The sequence below is a fragment of the Salvia hispanica genome, chromosome 4, assembly GCF_029641045.1.
Source record: "Salvia hispanica isolate PSC_SH4W2 chromosome 4, Shi_PSC_v1, whole genome shotgun sequence".
Lineage (NCBI taxonomy): Eukaryota > Viridiplantae > Streptophyta > Magnoliopsida > Lamiales > Lamiaceae > Salvia > Salvia hispanica.
In genome coordinates this window covers 34,862,714-34,883,462 of record NC_142695.1, presented here as the reverse complement: position 1 = coordinate 34,883,462, position 20,749 = coordinate 34,862,714, and the positions used below count along the sequence as shown (strand labels likewise).

Here is a 20,749-nt window from a genome sequence, read left to right as displayed (position 1 = left end):
ATCCTTCCTATTAAGTGTAAAGTTTGACTTAAAAAAGTAAATAGTAATAAAAATGGATATTTAATGGAATATATAGAAAGTGGTAACTTTTGAAATGACATCGCGTTATATATTTTAAAATGAAACGAATTTTGATGCGTAGAAAGAGTTTTAGATGAACATTCACTTAACTCATGAAATTGATATGTCGATTGTAGCAAATCTCCTCTTGGATGATGGAAGTTAAGCGATTGAAGCTCCTTTTTCCTTCCTTCTTCCTCCTCTTTCTCCCTTTTCGTCCGTACTAAAAAATACCCCAGAATAAGCCAAAAACTACCACTTACAATTGATTTTTTAAAAAAACTATTTTTTGCGGTTGTGCGTAACTCCACTCGAGTCGAGTGGATTCTGAAAATAACTCCACTCGGTCGAGTGGAACTTTATGTCTTGTCAGTTTTTGATCTCTTAGACTTCCTCTGGTCGAGCGAAGTGTAGACCCAAGCCCACTCAGTTGAGTCAAATTTTTTGTCTTGGAATTTTTTATTTCCCAGACTCACTCTAGTCGAGTGACTTCTCGCCACATTTCCAATCAAGTGGGGTAAAAATGCTTCCAAACTTCATCCTTGACTCCTAACTTCGTTCCAACTTCATTCCATGCCTTGTTCATGACTTCATGCCCCAAAATGGAAATATTGTGTTAAACTGAGTCCAAATATGTGTAGAACTAGGAGTGGCAAAATGAGTAGCGAGCAACGGATAATTCCCATTTCGACCCAATACCCGCCGGGTATTGGGTATCCGCTACCTGACGATAACGGAAAACAGGGCCGGATCGGGTAGTACGTTTTATAGTTTTGCGGTATACCCGTTAGTCCCGATAATACAAGATAAATTATTAGTATTAGCTATATGTAATCTTGTAATACTTTATAGAATCTAAGTGATTTAAGAGATCTTTTGAAACATTTTTATATTCCAACGAATATTCAGTTGAAAACTCACCGAAACTAGCTATAGAGTTTCCCCTCAGTTTTATTCCTATTCTATTCAAACCTTACCATCAAAATTAATACAGTAAATTATTTAGGAAACATTGTCGACTATTAGGGCTTTCAAATTTTATATTTTTACTTAATTAGTAACAAAATATTTAATGTCCCGTAAATTTATTCTCTTATAAATTTATTTTCGGGTCGGGTATGGGTACCCGCAATGTCAGTTACGGAATATCCGACACGGGTATTGCGTAATCTCGGTGTGTTGCGTGGCGGGTATTGGGGATAACAAATTTGGCTGAAATAGGGTTCGAGTACCCACTTGTCGGGTGCGGGTACCCGCGGGTAACCCGTTTCGCCACCCCTATGTAGAACAAATAAATTTTGACAGGATAATAGATGAATATTTGATTCGCATCACAACTATGTCCCTCCGAAACCAACTAAGCTACGCCCTACATGCACCATTTAAAAAATCTTATTTTATGACAAGATTTTCATGAGTTGGAGGATAAAAATAAAAGGTTAGCTTGAAAACTTTTTCATGATCTCTAGAAAAGGTTAAATATTCTACTTTCTATGTCCCACAAAAGATGTCACAATTATGAGATGACACAAGATTTTATGATATTTTGTTTTGTGTGTTGAGTGGAGAGAGGAAGTATTATTTTTAGAGTAAAGGCCAAAATTGGTCCTAAACATATGACCATTTCACGATTTTGGTCGTAAACATTATGTTTTGAATTTTTGCATCCCAAACATTTCAACTCGAATCACAATCTGTCCAAAATTGACGGATCCGTCAAATTGTAACAGTCAACGTCTTTAAACGCAATTTTGACCAAATTAATCATCTTCATGACAAAATAATTAAATTCCGCCCCCTCCACTCTGCCCCCACCACCTCCACCATCTCCGCCGCTGATCTCGAGAAGCTCCAGTTCCTCAGCCACAACAACGGCGACACCGTTTACAAAGTCCTCCACAAACAGACCTCCGTCGTCTACATCCTCAAGTCGCCCAAGGCGATAGTGACTGATGCACTTTTTATTAGCACTATAAATACCTGCAAATATAAAGAGTATGAATAGTATAGCTAAAGGTCAGTACCAGATATCGATCACGGGGAAAACAATCACAGACTGTCTACCTTCTATTAAGCTTCGTTCACTATTTGGAAAAACCGAAAGTTTTGGAAATTTTGAAAACTAAAAACAATTTGAAAGCAAATAAACAACTAATTGCAGATAATTAAAGAGGTAAAATGTGAGAGATCAGAGAATTCCAGGAATGTGCGTTCACACTTATGGTTATACAAATTCCGACTATAGTACCCTAGCACTAGGGCTGACAATTTTTGGCACGGCATGAACCCGCACGAAATTCATGGGTATGTGTCAAGGCTTATTGGGTTCGTGTCGTGTTCGTGATACACGTTAAGAAATAATATTAATATATTATAATATTATTTTTTTTATATTTATTTTAAAATTTTAAATTAAATTTTTAAATTTAATATAAGAAATAATATTTATATATTATTATTTTATTATTTATATACTATAATATTATTATTATAGTGTCGTTATTGTGTCGTGTTGATCCGAAGTGGTTCATGTCATTAATGGATTCGTGTCGTGTTCGTGTCTGAGGGTAGTGGGTGGTGTTCGTGTTCGTGTTTGGAGTTTTCTTAACGGGCCGTGTTCGTGTTTGTTGTTATTGTGTCAACACGATAACGACACAACACGCACGATTTGCCCCCTACCTAGCACAGTTTATACTTCGATTCATAGAACGAGTCACGTAAGTTTTGTCCATGCGGTGCAAGCGTAGATTATTAACACTAGGGTTGTCAATCCTAGATCTGTAACTCCTAAAAGCTCCTAAGACCCTTGAAAAGTCCTCACTCTCAATTAACAGTGCCGTTTTAAGGGAAGCTAATTGTAGTGTCTACTAAGTGGATCTAAGTCGCCAACCTCCTCTCACGATTATGTAGCAAGTTATATTAAATCATCACCGAATGTGTCACTCAAACGTGAAGTATTATAGAACAACTTAGGGAAGAAATGAAGTAAAAACAGAACTGATATTAAATAAAAAACGAAATTGTATAACCAAAGTCGTTACTAACACATCACTAGAATCCTATGAATTTAGTTACACATAATTGAATAAACTAAAAACATAGATTGTAGGGAAAACAAAGTGAACATAAGAACTAAAGTAATAAAACCCAAATGTTGAATCCTTGTAGCCTTGATCTTCTTCTCTTGATTCCTTCTTCAACCTCTTGCACAATGAAGAACTCTCAAATTTATGCTCTAGAATTAAATGGCAAAAAGAAGATACTTAATGAAGAGGTTTGAGGGGGTATTTATAGAGGAAAAATCGAGCAGCAACAATTAAGGTTAAAGGTGGCTAAGTTTGGTAAATCACGGGGAGAAAGTAGGTCAATTCCGTGCGTCGCATTTTTGCAGCAGGCTGCTGCACCTTGGCCAGCGGTCGCTGCATGTTGATCCGTAGCCTCGGAAACTCTTGGAGCGGTCGTTGGGCGTCTTCTTCGTTTCAACATAACTTTCTCTGGAGCGGACCGCTACTGGCTCAGCGGGTAATTGGGTCCCAGCGGCTGCTGTATGGTCTGCAGCGGACCACTGGGCGTCTCGAATGCTCCATATTTTCAACTTCGTCTTTTTGCTGTCTTTTTAGGTTCAAATATGCACATTTCTCACAAAACACGTGAAAAAATACCAAAATATGCAAAATATGGACATGAATTGTGGTTTTGACATTAAAAATGGACCAAATAAAGGCCTTAAAATAGTACAAAATCCGAGCGTAACAGTGAAGACGGTTGATAAGTAGACAACTCTTGTAACTGATTCTTAAATTCTTGAAACTCTAATGAAGACGGTTGATAAGTAGAAATAAAAATAAATGCAGTGCTCAATAGAGAAATATGTCTCCTGATAAGGTGAAAATCCAGATAAATATGCACTTCCAATAAATCAAAAAGCCGATATAGATAATATAAGAAAACCTGGAACAATATATTGATTACCGTAAAATACTCACTCGATCCCATCTCGATGATTATATTACCATTTCTTTTACTTGACAAGCTACCTTGGTTCGATGAAGTGAAAACCAATCTATACCCATGATAATATCAAAACTTGTGTATTAACAAGAGAATCAATATCCACTGGCAGCTCAATCGAATTAGCTCGCAACATCTCTCTAGAAAATCATGTATATTGAAATAATGTTAGCTCATAATCAACAAACATAGTTCCTTGATTAAAGACAAAACCTTCGGTGCTTCTTATCAATACACTTCTTTACATATACTTAGCATTGAGTTCTCTAGAAAAATCGTCTGAACTGAATACCAAAGATTGTATCATAGCTTGTGGGACTGTTTCCGCCAAGAGTAAGTATTGCTTCAAAGAAGAGATACCCTATAATCAAAATCTTCTTCTGACATACAACTCATCTGATTGAACACCGGTTCTATCACTTTTAACTATATCACAGTCTCGGTCAAATTAGTCCCAAAATCAACAACTTCTACTTTTCCGAGCTCTTTAAATTTTCTACCTCTTTACCTCATCATGGGTCAATGTACCAAAAATCCCAATATGATGCAGCATGTATATGAGATGTTTCTACAATTAATTGATGATGCAGGGCGACTGACAATCCTCAGTGACACATGTTTATGATAATTGAAATGTAAATGAAACTTATAACCAAAATGCATCATACGATATGCACGAATGCTATGTCCCAGCAGGATTCTATCCCCGCTCTGATACCACTTAAACTGTCACACATCAACCCTTATAACGTATGCACTTACTATAAATAAATTCAAAATTTAAAATAAATAATCCACGTGTCAACTACATAAAATCCACATATTATATCAGGTACATATTTCAAAATATTCTAAACTGTAGTGGGACCCTCTCACCATTCTATATAACACACATTTATCTACATGCAAAAATGATGAGGAAGAGAAGTTGCCAAAATGGGTCAGCCGCCGACCCTGATAACATGTGGAGTTCTTACGACCCATGTCAACGAATAATTTCACTGATATCTTATTCCTGAAAAATTATAGTGGTTTATATGAGCCACAACTCAGTGTATATAAACCTTACCTTTAATTTCACACACAAATATCAAACACATTCTTTCACGAATATATATCACCAGAAGTAATAAATATCATAAACAATTTAATATTCATATGCATTGTATACGACCTGCAGGTCCCTTTTAATTATTTGACCTTTCCACGAAGGCCCCTCTTTGCATTTTTGACCTTCCATGAATGCCCCTCTTTGATTTGACCTTTCCACGAAGTCCCCTCTTTGCATTTTTGACCTTCCACGAAGGCCCCACTTTGATTATTTACACATTCATGTACTCCATAAAAAACTATTTTTTGTACAAGATTTTTTAGTAAAAACTATTTTTTATACAAGATTTTAAACTATTTTAAAAACAATTTTTTATACAAGATTTTAATCTAAAAATATTTACACATTTATGAAGTAATAAAAATTGATGTGTGTGAAGTTAATTTAAAACGTGAATCAGTAAAAAAAACGTGGATTAAAGATCAGTAAAACATGTGACTTAAAATCAATTATCTGACGTGATAAAGTATACTAGTCCATCCGTCGTCCACGATTAATTGTCATTCTTTTCTATTTCTGTCCGTCCTTCAATAAATGTCATACATCATTTTCACCATAAATAGTTAGTATGTACTCCCTCCGTTCCATAGTAATGGAGGCAAAACTTTTCAGCACGGAGATTAAGAAAAATTGTGTTAGGTGAGTTAAGTAAAGAGAAAATAAAGTGGAAAATGATAAAGGTAGAGAGATGAAGATAGAAAAAAGTAAGAGAGAGTAAAGTAGGTGTGGAAAAATGTGTTGACTTTTACTAAAAAGGGAAATGACTCTATTACTATGGAACGGATGAAAATAAAAAAACGCCCCTATTATTATGGAACAGAGATAGTACTACATTCCAGTAACTAACTCAACTCACATTTTATATAAAATCAATATAAAAAAATGGATTATATATTTTACTGACTTTTTCAATAACTTTTCTTTTTATCTTTCTTGAAATTCGTATCCGGTCACAGAGTTGAGAATGAACTTAATGCTAAAGACTTATTTTCATTCTTTGACTGTAATGATCATTAATTAGAGGCAATCAAATTGTGAGAAGATAACAAAATGATAAACTATGAGAAAATCTGCAAAACGACATGACTGCAGACAAATAAATTGATTGCGTATTCCCATGGATAGTACCATTCAAATCAAACGGATTACGACGGCTTTCTTTAAAATTGGATTATTAAAGAAAAGTAAATAGTGGTCCCATCCCATTTGGCGCGCTGTAATCAGATTCCTCCCTCTTCTTCTTCTTCCTATTCCTCTACGAGCAGTTGGTTGGTACCTGCCTACGAATCTACGCAGGATGCGTTCCTCACCAACTCCATTTCCAGTTTCTTCTCTCCACTCTTCTTCTATTCACGCGCTTTCTCTCGCCGTCACGAATTTGAATATCCTTTACCAAATCTGTTTCTTTACGCCTTTCACTTTTTTTGACTCTTCGTCGTATAATTGTTCCTTAGGTAACGTATTACTCCTACTTAATTCCATAACCATTCCAGGTTTTGCTTTCCTCTCTGCGCTGTGGTTAATTTTGAACCGATTTTCGCCGAATTACGCTTCCAGGTTGATGCTGGAATCGGTCGTTATGACTCAGGAACTCAGGCGATCGTTTCGTAGAATTTTTGTTAAAACGTGAGTACTATTATTTTGTGATTGAGCGTGATGATGTCGTTCCGATTAATAAACAGATATATTCTTTTCTTTGTGATACTCATCTTTATTTCTGGAAGCAGAAACATGCATATTCATTATAATATGATGTGCCTATTTGTACAATGTAAAATTAGTCTATGCATAAGGTGACTGAAGATATGTGCCTATTTACATTACTTGAACTTTGTAAATATATTCGCATACTAGTACCTTTATCAATAATCACACAAAATATGCTCCGATTCCAACTTTGGGCTGAGGATTTCCAGGAATGTGAAGGGATTGAATATTGAATAATCATTTGCACTACATGCTTTCTCCTTATCGTGTCTTTCTTATTGTTGTTCAGTGAAGAAGCTGTGGTTGGTAATTCCGAAGCAGTAGAAATTTTGAAGGATTATTACATTCCAGATTACATACTTCTTCCTGATTTAGAAATCGAACAACAAGCTTGTGTTCCTGAATGTCCTCTGATCGTATTCATCAACACAAAAAGTGGGGGGCAGTTGGGAGGTGAACTTTTACTAACATGCTGTAGTCTTCTTAACAAAAATCAGGTTTGTTTCTAGTTTTTGACTGCTCAGGAATGAACTAGGGGGTGAGTCTCAAGTTTTTCTTGAGGACATTTTAGCTTAGTTTTACTGGTATTCAGGTGTTTGATCTTGGGGAAAAGGCACCTGATAAGATGCTCCACCAGCTTTATTTCAATTTGGAGAAGCACAAGCAAAACGGGGATAGATTTTCTGCTGAGATTCAAACAAGATTACGTATCATAGTAAGTTGAATAATGTATTGATGAGCGTACTTATGAAAATAGAGTTTCTGTTGAGTTGTACCAAAGATAATGACATAATAGTTGACTAAATCAAGAGATCTTAACAAGCTCACTTATTTTTTTACTTCTTTCAAAAAAGTCTTACCACAATAATGTACTCCTGCTAAATTCATTTGTTATTCCAGGTTGCTGGTGGTGATGGAACAGCTGGGTGGCTCCTCGGAGTGGTTTCTGATCTTAAGCTATCGCATCCACCTCCAATCGCTACCATGCCACTAGGGACAGGGAACAATCTCCCTTTTTCATTTGGTTGGGTGAGAATAGACCTTACCATGGCCTCTATTACAAAATGAATAACCTCATAAAAATATAAAATCCTTATAATTTCAGATGGAGAACGTGTCATGTATGTGCAAATCATCTTATGCACTTGGTGCATGACTCTATTGCTTAACCTTTTGTCTATATCTTTTAGTAGACATCTTTCATTTGTTTACCTGTCCAATAGCTTATGGCAGAAACTTGACCATGTATTTTGTTATGGCGGAATCTTAATATTATCAATTTTGATGCATGCATTTTAGTTTATTTTACTTGGTGAATATCCTTGTATCTCTGACTGACCCTCCTTCAAATTCTTTTGTATTAATTTCACTCTGCAATTACCTCATCTGCACATTTTCTACGTGAGCTGTGTATTTACATAGTCCATCCTGCTTATTTTCATGTTATCTGTAGCTTATACTTGCCTGTTGTTAAAACATCTTTGTCCTAAATCTGCTTCCTACCTTTTAAGGGGAAAAGAAATCCTGGAACAGACTGTCAATCTGTGAAGTTATTCTTTAAAAAAGTCAAAGGTGCTAAAGAGATGAAAATTGACAGGTAGATGCAGTTTCAGTGTCCAAGTTTTCCTTTTAAGATAATGCATGTTACCATATTTTGGTAATTTTAGCTGTTGGGTCAATATTAAATTTTATTCTCTATTCAAGAGACCCATTTCCTCTTATATTTTCTTTGTTTTGATGCAGCTGGCATATTCTAATGCGGATGAGAACTCCTAAAGATGGTTCATATGAGCCTCTTGCACCTCTTGACCTTCCGCACTCCTTGCATGCCTTCAAACGTGTATCCGCCACAGATGAAATGAATGAGGTACTGAGCTACTCGATGCTTTAAATAAATGAAAATAGAGCCCGTGTGTGTGTGTGTGAGAGAGAGAGAGAGTATTAATAATATGGGCTTCATCATTTCTCATCTTGTTTTATCACCTATTTATCTGTTTTTATGATGACATGATTAGTTGCAGGAATACTTAACTCTGAAGTGTACTAATCACAATGAGCATGTTTCAGGAAGGATACAATACATTCAGGGGGGGATTTTGGAATTATTTTAGCATGGGTAAGTTCTTGTTTGTTTCTGTTATTTTTCCTCCCTCTCTTGATGTTTGTAGTTATTAAGAGTCCCTTGGTGTATTTGAGATTCTTTTGAACTTTTGCAGCTTCCTAACCATATTTCTTCAGCAGTTAACTTCGTATTGCCTTTTTAATTTTAGTTTGTTCTTGGAAGTTTGGATAAATTATTTTAGGGATTTATGAAGGTATCATTTACTAGTTTGAATCGCTTAATTCTGTTTAACTTTCCTTTAATTCTCATTTCTGATAATATCATCGGTGTATGCGGAGGTTCAGTATTTGTTTCTAACCATGTTCCTTTTACCAAACTTAAAACTCACCACAGTATTTTTTTTCATAATGTGTTGAGTGCTATAGGCTGGAAGTATGAATGAGTTTGATATCATACAAAGTGAGGATCATATTATGATGGATGGAAACTAGATAAATTGATTAACGCAAACTAACTCAATTCATACTTGGAATGTCCATTCAGTATATACTGGAATCAACCATTTCATGCTTATATATTGAGAGTCACTCTTTGACGTGAAGTGGTGCTCTCTCAAGTCTCAAGAATTAACAACCAGCTCCTATGTATTCTGCTTTTCTAAATGCAGAATCTGCATTTTGTATTTGCAGTCTAGACACTGAGATCTATGGTTATGGTTTAAAGTACCAGGGCTTGATTTTGGCTTATTTTATGCTCCAAATATGGAGTATTTGGAGGGCTTTTGAATTTATTCCTAATTTTATTTTTCTGTGTGTGTGTTTTAAAATTCATATAAGTCATATGGTTAAACGAAACTATTTTACAGGCATGGATGCACAAGTTTCATATGCATTTCATTCAGCGAGAAAGCAGAATCCGGAAAAGTTTAAAAATCAATTAGTTAATCAGGTTCATATCTGTCTTCTATACTTGCTTCCCTGTTGCATGATCTAACGTAATGTGGCAACTTAGAATGCTAAATGGCTTATAGTATAATAGCCTGTCATACTGTAGCTGGTGCATTCTATCTCAAGACGCTCCTTTCCTTTATAAGTTAATTATAGTAGAACCTCTCAAACGCTAGCCTGAAATTTCCTGTATGCACATCTCGTTTAGATAACAGGGCTTTGGATAGAATGGATACATTTCCAATAAGAATATGTATTCTTGACTTTAGAAAGGTAAAATATGACATAGTGATGGAGATTAGTCAATCATAAAGGGGAATAAAGTTACGGATATTGTAGATGGTATATGGTAGAGCATGATTCTATATGAGTGAAAGTGAATAAGTAAGAATTGAACCAAAATGTGTTTCCCTTATGAGAAATGGCTGCACATGAGACCATGAATCAAGTGCTGGCTCTTCTCCTGAATCTTGTCAGTCTCACATTCTTGTATAAAACTTGCCAAACTAGACTGCTTGCTCTTATGGAAGAATTGCATATTCTGTTTGTAAATTTCTCCATCTTTCCTATTGTAGTAACAAAACCTAGCATTGTGATTCAGTTAATTAAGTGGCTCAAACAATGTTATTTAGCGCAAATCGGTGACTTTGTTTTCAATCATTAAATCAGGATGTTATTGTTAATTTAGAAAAGCATATATGGCTATTCTACTCTTACATCTTTGGCATATATTTCTGGTGAAAATTTATTATCTTTGTTTATTAAGATTATCATATTGTTGTTTAGTCTCATTATCATTGTTAATTTATGTAGACTACTTATGCAAAGCTTAGCTGTACGCAAGGATGGTTTTGTGCATCCCTGAAACATCCGTCTTCAAGGTTACATCACCAACTGTCGCTCCTATCTGATTTTTTTTTATCATTTGGTTCCCATTTCTACGGAGTCATGCTCTCCCAGGATTCTCAAACTTATATTTCTTTTTAGTGTATTCATGTTTTTTGGTTGACATCAAGCCCACATCCACAATGTCAGAATTGGGAAAGAAACAGATGCATTGATGAATGGGATGCTCCATAAAATTTGTAGTTTAAAAATATTTGTTTTTTCTTCTTCTCCAATTCCCATGAATCTTAATGCTCTGATCATTCCCTATACATCAGTTTTTTCTAGTGTGCCAATTTCCATCTGCATCATCTTTTCTGTGCTTGGATAATGTGTTGTTTCTTTTTCTTCCAAAGTTTTAATATAGTGAGGATAATAATCCTGTTTGTTTATTTACAGAAATATAGCTCAGTTGGCAAAGGTTAAAATCATGAAAAAGCCAGGACAATGGATAAATCTTGACATACCACGGAGGTAATTCTTATAGAGTTATATTGTTTTGTTTCCTCATTTAATATTATGTTTCTTCTGACCTGGGATTGCTATTTGTAATTTTGCATACAGCATCAGATCCATTGTTTGCCTTAACTTGCCTAGTTTCTCAGGAGGTCTTAATCCTTGGGGAAGACCTTGTAAGCAGAAGCTTCATTCGGTTAGTATTATTTGATTTGATCCCACAACCATATTCCAAATAATGTGCTGACTTAATCTCCCCTGTAACCCAAAGAGAGACTTAACTCCACCCTACGTGGATGATGGATTCTTCGAAGTGGTTGGATTTCGAGATGCTTGGCATGGACTTGTATTGTATGCTCCGAATGGTCATGGGACTCGCCTAGCGCAAGTAAGTGATAGTATTTCTCAAACTTTAATCAATCCATCTTGATTTGGAAACTCCATATGATATTTTTGAGTTAATTAAGAGTTGCTTATGTTTGTGTATAGGCAAACAGAATCCGTTTCGAGTTTGAAAAGGGTGCTGCTGATCATGCGTACATGAGGATCGACGGGGAGCCATGGAAGCAGCCCCTCCCACAGGATGATGACACTGTCATGATTGAGATTTCACACTTCGGGCAAGTTAGCATTCTTGCCAACAGACACTGCCTCTCAAGAAGTATTACAGCACCATATTCGACAAACAGCTCCTTTCACGATGGATGCAGCACTGAGTACGAGGAGGAGGAAGAGCGAAAGAAGTTAGGTGCAGCCAATACTTTTAGATTGCCAGATGACTTTGACATTGCAAGTCTTAGTTGAAAATCTTAGATTACTTGTAGATGACTTTAGACATATAGCAGCTAACTGTAGTACAGCTCTCTACTTAGTTTTGTGTATATTGTACAGATGCATCTCTCTTATCTACTTCAGATTTACCGACACCAACATTCTTTTTATTGGCGTGCTAATTTCAGAGACACGCAGTCGCAGAGATGAAGTTGAAGAAGAAAGTAGTTGGTGATAATGGAATTGATATAATATCATAGTATATACTGTACAAATTAAGTAGGGAGTGTATACATAAACTAATCAATTGGGGGCCCAACAACTCAAGTACATAACAGTTCTAAGAGACTCCTCCGATTGAATCAATTGCTTCTTTGTGGTCTTCATCGCCGCCGCCGGAGATAGTTTGTTACTCTGAGAAGAATAAGATCTGAGATTGGCTTTGGCGCGCTGCTGAATAAGCCGGAAAGCATAATTCCATCTACAGAAGCCCTGATCTTTCAGCGCCTCCACTGCTCCCACGCTCGCTGCTACTAACCAAGCTTTGCTTGTAGAGCTCATTTTTTATCAGTAGAGATGAAATAAATTCGAGTTTGAGTGAAGTTTTTTATGTAGTTGAAGGAGTGGGAGTATCTGTATTTAACTATTTATATTTATACTTCTTACTCCATAGTGAGGAAAAGATGGAAATTCAGTTTTTAGGAGTAGTTTCAACGGGCAAGCCCCTGTTTTAGAAAATACTATAGGCCATGAATTTAACAGCTGTGTGTGTGTTTTTGTTTTTTGCATCTAGTTGATGGTTTTTCTAAAACCAGTGGTGTGACGTGGCAATAAACAACTAAATGACCTGGCAATGAAAACTAGGGGCTATTTGACTACCGGGCAGTGCCGGTTAAACGCTATATATATATATTCACAATCTTAGCTTTCAACACCATCAAAACAAATCTACACGCATCTCAATAACTCAAAATCAAAGAGTAGAAGAATGAGTTCTACAAGGTTAGTAGCGGCAAGCATTGGGGCAGTGGAGGCGCTGAAGGATCAGGGATTCTGCCGATGGAATTACGCATTCAGGCTTCTTCAGCAGCAAGCCAACTCCAATCTCAGATCTTACATTAACAAGCCCACCAGAGTCTCGGCCCAACAACGTGAAAAGTTGAAGCAATCGGAGGAGTCTCTAAGAACAGTCATGTATTTGAGTTCTTGGGCTCCCAATTAGTCATAGTCATACAATTCATCTTCATTCTTCACCAATTTTGTATATACAACACAGATATTATGTGGAGTACTTCATGTTTCTCAAATTTATATAAAAAATTGGAAATTTACTCTCCATATGCTACTTATCCTTTTATTTATCATCTTTCGTAATTGTGTCGCCAACAAAAACATCTATTTTAACTTCACCGTCTTCATATTATTTTATCCACTAATCACACAGTAGATTCATAGCTAAATTTTTCAGAAGATTGTTTTAAGGAAAAGGATGATAAGTAGTACTTTATATTTTTTTCATTTTTTATAAATAAAGGAAGACAACCTAGCAACAATCCAAGCAATGCGCTAGCCCAACAAATATAAAATGACAAATATGAAATTAAATTGGAAAAAAAGTTGGAGAAAGTTCCAACATACTCCAATAAAATAAAATTAAAATAAAACTTCTACGAGTGGTGTAAATAAAATGAAATGCAACGAGCCGTAAATATAGAGTTTGTTAGTATGTCTTGAATCTATATTGTTTGCCGCTAACCAAATGGTACACAAAGTTTGTGAACCACGTAAATTTGTGTCTCTTCGTTTCAGTTTATTTCGATCACTCAATTACTCTATTCCGTCAAAACAGGGTTGAAATAATAAATTAAAATAAAGGGTATCTCGTCCACGCCCTAGCTCCCAGGCATTTCTCTCTCCTCCTCTCGGCTGGTCGCTCGCAATAGCGCCCTATCCGAACGCCTAGCCGCACGCCGGTGGCTAGGGCACTATTGTGGATGCTCTAAGTGGAGAGAATATTGTATGAGAGAGGAAAAAATATGAGAGAAGAGAGAATAAAGTAAGAGAAATAAAAGTGGTGTTTTTTTTACCACAAAAGAAAATCTATCACTTATGGTGGATTGTCCGAAATGAAAAATTGACCACTTATAGTGAGACAGGGGGAGTATATTCATGTAAAAGAGATTTTTTTTAAGAAATGACAAATTTTATAGGACAAACTAAAAAGAAAATATGAAACCCAAGGGTATGGAGCGAGTGACATGGGACTCGTCCATCCTTAACCAAATAGTTAGGGATTTGATCCCTGCTTTTGAGTATGAAGCAGCTTTAAATCCAATCCTATGATCAACTGTCTCATCCCATTGAGATGCCTATAAATCAGCACCGTGAATAATCACTGGACCCATTGGTAGATATCCTTGATAATTATCAAAAAAGAAAAAAAATACTGCGAATAACCACCGGATATGCTATAAACTAATTACCAAAAAGAAAAATTATATACATATAACAATTATTTTGGGAGACAGAATTAGTAAATTATACTCTTAACTCCATTTTAAACCTACAACAAGTAAACAAAAACCAAGTGTATGTTCGGATATGGGAATTTTCCCCAATCTAGATGCGGGGCACATGGAAATAATAAATGTTTGAAACTGGGGGCTTTTCGTTAGCACCGCGGAAACCGCCCATGTATCCTTCCATTATGAATATCTTGTGCTATACCCAATGCGGTCCATGTTGGGGCAGGCAATTTTAACTCCATGTCTAAGAGCATCCGCAATGGTCGGCTAGCGACCGGCTAGCCGATTCATCGCGCTAGCCGATCGGCTAGCCGAACCATTGCAATCGGCGAGCAGATCGGCGTGGGCTGGCCGATCGCTCGTCGCTGGCCGAAGCGCTGGTCGATCGGCTAGCCGCCATTGTGGCAGCCCGATCGGCCAGCGATCGACCAGCGCTATTTTTTAATTTTTTTTTAATTCTTTTTTTAATTCTTTTTTTAATTTTTTTTTTAATTTTTTTTTTATTCTTTTTTTTTATTTTTGAAAAACTATATAAACATGATTTTCTCTATCTCTAAATTTCTGTACAAGAGCAACATCTAGCGATGGACAACAACAACTAGCCCAATACAAAATTAAGACCTAAAACAAAAACTAGCCCCCGTTCGGCTAGCGGCAAACTATAACGGATTCAAGGCATACTAACATTTTTTTATGTATTTTTTTAATAAATTAGTGAGGAGTAGAGTGGGGCGGTGGCTCGTGTGTGGAAGCCCGGATTTTTTTTTATTATGCAATTTTTTTTATTTTTAGTTAATGTATTTTTTTTTAAAAATAAAATTAATGAATTTTCCCGTATATGCCTCGTAAATTTAATTCGGTAATTTAATCGTGATTTTAATTCCGTAAATGTAGTATATTTTGAATTATTTTTATTACGGCTGGCCTATGGCTGTCCTAAATCTGATGTGGCAGGTGGATTTTTTAGTGTTGCTGACGTGGCAGGGGAGAGAATGGCTAGCCTATGTACCATTGCGGATGCTCTAAATACTTCCTTGGTTCCGCTATAAATGATTGATTGTTTTGGACATTAAAATAATATTATCTTTATTCTTTACGAGTAGAAACTATTTTTATTTTGGATCGTCCTTTAAAAATAAAAATATTTAAAGTTTCTATTTTAGAATGTAAATTACGTAATCCACTAACATTACTTTTATTCTTTTTATCTCTTCTTCTTCTTTCTTACTTTACCCATTTTTCTTTATTTCTCTCTTATTTACCAATTCTTCTCTTTAACTTTACCCATTGTACATTAAAACTTGTGGCATTTTAAATTTTCTATTTTTCCAGGTCAGATGTAGTACTCCCTCCGTTCCCTCATAGTTGGGGCGGAATTTTTCGGCACGGAGTTTAAGAAATGAATGTTAAGTGTGTTAAATAAATATATAAAAAAGTAAGAAAGAGAAAAAGGTAGAGAGAATAAAGTAGAGAGAATAAAGTAAGAGAGAGTAAAGTAAGAGAGAAGAAAAAATTACTATATATAGAAATGACTCAACTATGAAGGAACTTTCCGAAATGGAAAAATGACTCAACTATGAAGGAACGGAGGGAGTAGTATTAATTAAGTTAAGTGAAAAGAATAGTATGAGAGATAAGGAGAGAGTATTAAAGTACGAAAGAGAATAAAGTATGAGAGACATGTTTTGTTTTTATTTAAAAGAGTGAACTACATAAATGGTACCTGATCTTTCACTTTCGCACGTAAATGGTACCTGATTTTTATTTTATATCGTTTTTGGTACTTAAAAATCACATTTTTGGTACCTGATGCAATTTTCTTCCCAAAATGCCCTTTAAACAAATATATTTTCCCATTTATATCATAAAGGGTATTATAGGCGTGCATAAAATTAGTACCAAAAGTGATATTATAATATCTTCTCTCATTCTCCTAATTCTTTATACTATTATTATTAATCAATATTAATATTCTTGTTTTAATGTTATAAATTAATAATTAATTCATTTTTAATATCATTCAAATATACTTAAATATATTTAATTATTATTATTATAATACTAAAAACTGCTAGTATTAATAAATAAATGTAGTATTATTATATAAATTATGAGTCATATAATATTATGTAATAATAATAATATTTATCATTATTATTATTATTATTATTATTATTATTTTACATTAAATTAGTAACTAATCAATATAGCCTTAATAAAAATTTAACATTGTGAATTGTATTCAGTTAGGTGTTTCAACCTTAAAATGAGTATAAAATAATTTAATAAAAAATATTCAATTGATTTAATTACTTTAAAAAGAGGAAAAAAGAAAAAAAGAAGGAAGAAGAAACATAAACTAAGGAGAAAAATAAAAAAAGCTAGGAAGATAAAAATATTAAAAAGAAAGAAAAAAATGATGAAAAAAGAAAGAAGAAGAAAAAAAAGAGAAATAAGAAAGGTAGAAAAAATAATCACATATTTGGTACTATTTATTTGAAATTTCCAAAAGTATCCTCCATGAAAAAATACCACATATTTGGTACATAAGGTTATTTTTGTCACTGGGTACCAAAAACGATATAAAATAAAGATCAGGTATCATTTATGTGCGAAAGTGATAGATCAGATACCATTTATGTAGTTCACTCTATTTAAAAATGAAAATTAATCACTTATAGTGGGACAACCAAAATAAGGGAAATCAATCACTTGCACTGGGATGGAGAGAGTTTATATTATTACAACATCTTTCTTTAAAAAATAGTACTCCTTTCGTCCCTTTGTAGCTGAGATGGATTCCTTTTTTGGATTGTCCTATTATAATTAAGTCATTTTTGTAGCAAAAAATAAACATATCCTATCTCTTATTTTTTTCTCTCTTCATATTTTTACTTCATTATATTTCCTGCTTAATTTTCTCTCTGTTTAACCCACTTTATACATTTTTCAAAACTCGTGCCCAAAAAAATTATATTTACTACAGTGGGACGGAGAGAGTAACCATTTTCATTTTGGCATGTTCCTTAAAATTATAATTTTTCTATTTAAAAAAAAAAATCTCTTTAATGAAGTGAGAGTCATTCTCTACTAATAATGCTTCAATAATTTTTTTTTTCACCCTTATTCAATTATACATTAAAACTCGTCTCATTTTAAAAAAAATTATTTTTAAACGACGAAAATAATACCCTAAAAGTAATGATAAAATGAAACTCTATATAAATGGCATCTTGATGTTAAGTGATAATCCATTTCACTGAGCACTCAAGCTGCTATACATCCACGGATAGTATATGATATCATCTATAACTCTACAGAACACTCATGGATTGTCAAAAATTACGTCCCCAAGCTGTTACAGAGCAATCTGTTAACCCCTTATCTCTTTTCTACTTTTAACAGAAGCATGGGAATAATATTGGAGATGTCAAGAGCATTGATATTCCCTCTTACAAGTGTTGCTCACCAACAAATTCGATGTGAAGGAAGAGGAGAATGCCAGTTTGCTGAAGGTCTGGGGCGGGAAGGAGTTATCTTGGATGACCATCATAGGTGCAAAATCGTGCAATCTATAGGAAATGGCTAAGCAATTATCTGCCAAATCAGTTACTGCAAAGCTGACTGGAATTATCGAGCTTCGAGCAATAGGATTTGGAATGGCAACACATTTGCTAAAATCAAATTCAATGTGTCTATTGCCTCCACAAATGTTGCCATTTTGGGAGTGGTTAAGAGATTGATGAGTTGTATAAGTGCGAAACTCAGAGCACAAGAAATATGGATTTGGAGATGTAATTTTATTTGATAGTGGTCTGAGGATGAAGATTGATGAGCATACAGAGTTTCATGATGTTTTCTTGATGGTCAGATTTCGGAGACGGGATGCCTTCTTGCTTCTTGGTTTCCATATTGAGGACAATATGGATTTCAACTGTGGGCGAGTTGATACAAGCACATTTTCGGAAATATCTCCAGTATCTTATTATTTATTTAGTACTATTGAATTATCACATTTTTTCCGCAATTTATTGATTCACCATATCTTTTGCTTGGGATATAATTTTATTTGATTGAGAAATTGGTCAGAAAAATCGTGAACTTTCATAAATATATATATTTCCCGAAACCTTTAAAAGTGGTCTTAAAAATCACCAACTTTTCAAACTGTGCGGATTTTTCCACACTAAAGTTTTCGGCGTAAATTTTGCCTACGTATAATAGTCAGAGCTACATTCCTTCTTATAGGGAAGATGAAACTGATGATGATATGCATGCTCGGCATTCCACGTAGGCAAAATTTACGCCGAAAACTTTAGTGTGGGAAAATCCGCACAATTTGAAAAGTCGGTGATTTTTAAGACCCCTTTTAAAGGTTGGGAAATACCAAATTTTTGTAAAAGTTCACGATTTTTCTTACCAATTTCCCTATTTGATTTACCGTATTTTGGTAAGATATTATTGTATCCCCACATATTATAAATATGTAGGAGACCTTCATTTTAATCAATCAACAATATTAGAAATTCTTTTTATCTTGCTTTCTTTTTACGTGCGTTTTATTTTATTGCTATCAAACTCTCTATGGCCGCAAAAACAGTAGGTTGCTCGACGGAAAACTTCCACGAACGTGTTAAGCATGTATAATCTCGCGAATTTCATCAATACGTGTTAAGCATGTATAATCTAATTACCATTTATAATAAAAGTGAAATGTGACTTATCGTGGGATGGGGGTAGTCCAATTCTATAACAGTATCGATTTCAAGGAAACTAGCCTACTATCAAAAGTCCAGCTGGCCAAAATTGGCAATATGAGATGAAATTATTATCTCCCTATATCATCATCCCTTATGTTATTTTATGTGAAAACTAAATTACTATTAAAAAAATTTATTCAAGATAATCCATTTCTACAGTAGTGTAACTTAGTAACGACAATAAGACGACATATATATGATCCAATAAGTGCAATGGAGAAGAGGAAAGTAGCTCAAGAAAAAAAAAAACTTGGTATTGATATAATAATTACTACTCCCTTCATCCTAAGATATTAGACTCATTTTTTTTTTTGACACAAGAATTTAGGAGGTGTTGTTTAGTGGTGTAAGTGAAATTGATAGTAAATTAAATTTTTACCATAAATAGAAATGGTTCAAATATGTTGAGACATCCCAAAATAATATACGAGTCTAATATCTTAGGACGGAGGAAGTACGAAATACAAGTAGTGAGTGTATACAGAGTGAGGAGATGGCGATTCAACAGCCAAGCGCATGGTAGGCCATGAATCTGGGGGTTCCAGTCACAGTAGCAGCCTTAGTTATTTTTTTGTCTTTTTTTGGCTAGCTAATGGTTTTTCAAAATACTGCGGCGCATATAATATAGTTTCAATTAGTAATAAATAATTAGGCGGCCCATACTATTTGTGTGATGTGGCAATCCTAGATGGGAAAACAAGGGGCTATTTGACCACAACCTCCTTTATATATTCACAATCTTAGTTTTCAACACCATCCAAAACAAATCTACATTTATCTCAAAAACACAAAATCAAATATTAGAAGAAGAATGAGTTCAACAAGGTTAGTAGCGGCGAGCATTGGGGCAGTGGAAGCGCTGAAGGATCAGGGATTCTGCCGATGGAATTACGCATTCAGGCTTCTTCAGCAGCAAGCCAACTCCAATCTCAGATCTTACATTAACAAGCCCACCAGAGTCTCGGCCCAACACCGTGAACAATCGAAGCAATCGGAGGAGTCTCTTAGAACTGTTATGTATTTGAGCTCTTGGGCTCCCAATTAGAATTACTCATACAATTCATCTTCCCCAATTTTGTACAGTATAAATATACCACACACAAATAGGTGTGTTATGTTCTTCATATTTCTGAAATATAAGTTGGAAACACCATCTGCTTATCTATCTTTTTCTTTTATCTGTTCTATATCGTCTTTCATAGTTGTATCATCTTAGATCTATTTTATTTTCATTCTCTGTATTATTAGATCCACCAATCATACAGTAGATTCAGTGGCGGACGAAGATTATTATATTGGGGGCAAAACTATTACTTACTGTATCCCGAAAATTTGTCATCTATTTTCTTGTTCTTCCGTCCTTAAAAATTTGTCACCTTTCACTTTTACCATTTTTTATAGTAGACTTCATATTACACTAACTCATTCCCACTCACATTTTATTATAAAACTAA

The 20,749-nt window shown here is 34.7% G+C and overlaps 4 protein-coding genes across 5 annotated transcripts; 3 read left to right on the top strand and 1 right to left on the bottom strand.

The window, feature by feature from the left end:
- Positions 1–6,344: 6,344 nt before the first annotated feature.
- On the top strand, positions 6,345–12,165 carry LOC125196011 (diacylglycerol kinase 1-like). Of its 2 annotated transcripts, XM_048094350.2 has the most exons (14): positions 6,345–6,636; positions 6,740–6,808; positions 7,179–7,386; positions 7,482–7,604; positions 7,790–7,918; positions 8,401–8,486; positions 8,633–8,756; positions 8,957–9,005; positions 9,817–9,899; positions 10,712–10,779; positions 11,183–11,257; positions 11,348–11,435; positions 11,511–11,627; positions 11,729–12,165. In XM_048094350.2, the coding sequence occupies exons 2-14, from the start codon at positions 6,744–6,746 to the stop codon at positions 12,041–12,043; spliced, it is 1,530 nt and encodes a 509-aa protein (XP_047950307.1). In that variant the 5' UTR covers positions 6,345–6,636; positions 6,740–6,743; the 3' UTR covers positions 12,044–12,165. The 2 variants fall into 2 exon arrangements, with proteins under 2 accessions (XP_047950307.1, XP_047950306.2); XM_048094349.2 differs by lacking the exon at positions 6,345–6,636 and having other exon boundaries at positions 6,643–6,808.
- Positions 12,166–12,222: 57 nt separating this feature from the next.
- LOC125196012 (uncharacterized) lies at positions 12,223–12,756 on the bottom strand. The gene has a single exon (XM_048094352.2). The coding sequence runs from the start codon at positions 12,569–12,571 to the stop codon at positions 12,314–12,316; it is 258 nt and encodes an 85-aa protein (XP_047950309.1). The 5' UTR covers positions 12,572–12,756; the 3' UTR covers positions 12,223–12,313.
- A 176-nt stretch (positions 12,757–12,932) lies between these two features.
- On the top strand, positions 12,933–13,348 carry LOC125196013 (uncharacterized). Its single transcript, XM_048094354.2, has one exon. The coding sequence runs from the start codon at positions 12,999–13,001 to the stop codon at positions 13,230–13,232; it is 234 nt and encodes a 77-aa protein (XP_047950311.1). The 5' UTR covers positions 12,933–12,998; the 3' UTR covers positions 13,233–13,348.
- Positions 13,349–20,037: 6,689 nt separating this feature from the next.
- Positions 20,038–20,460, top strand: LOC125197303 (uncharacterized). The gene has a single exon (XM_048096030.2). The coding sequence runs from the start codon at positions 20,107–20,109 to the stop codon at positions 20,338–20,340; it is 234 nt and encodes a 77-aa protein (XP_047951987.1). The 5' UTR covers positions 20,038–20,106; the 3' UTR covers positions 20,341–20,460.
- The last annotated feature ends 289 nt before the right edge of the window (positions 20,461–20,749 follow it).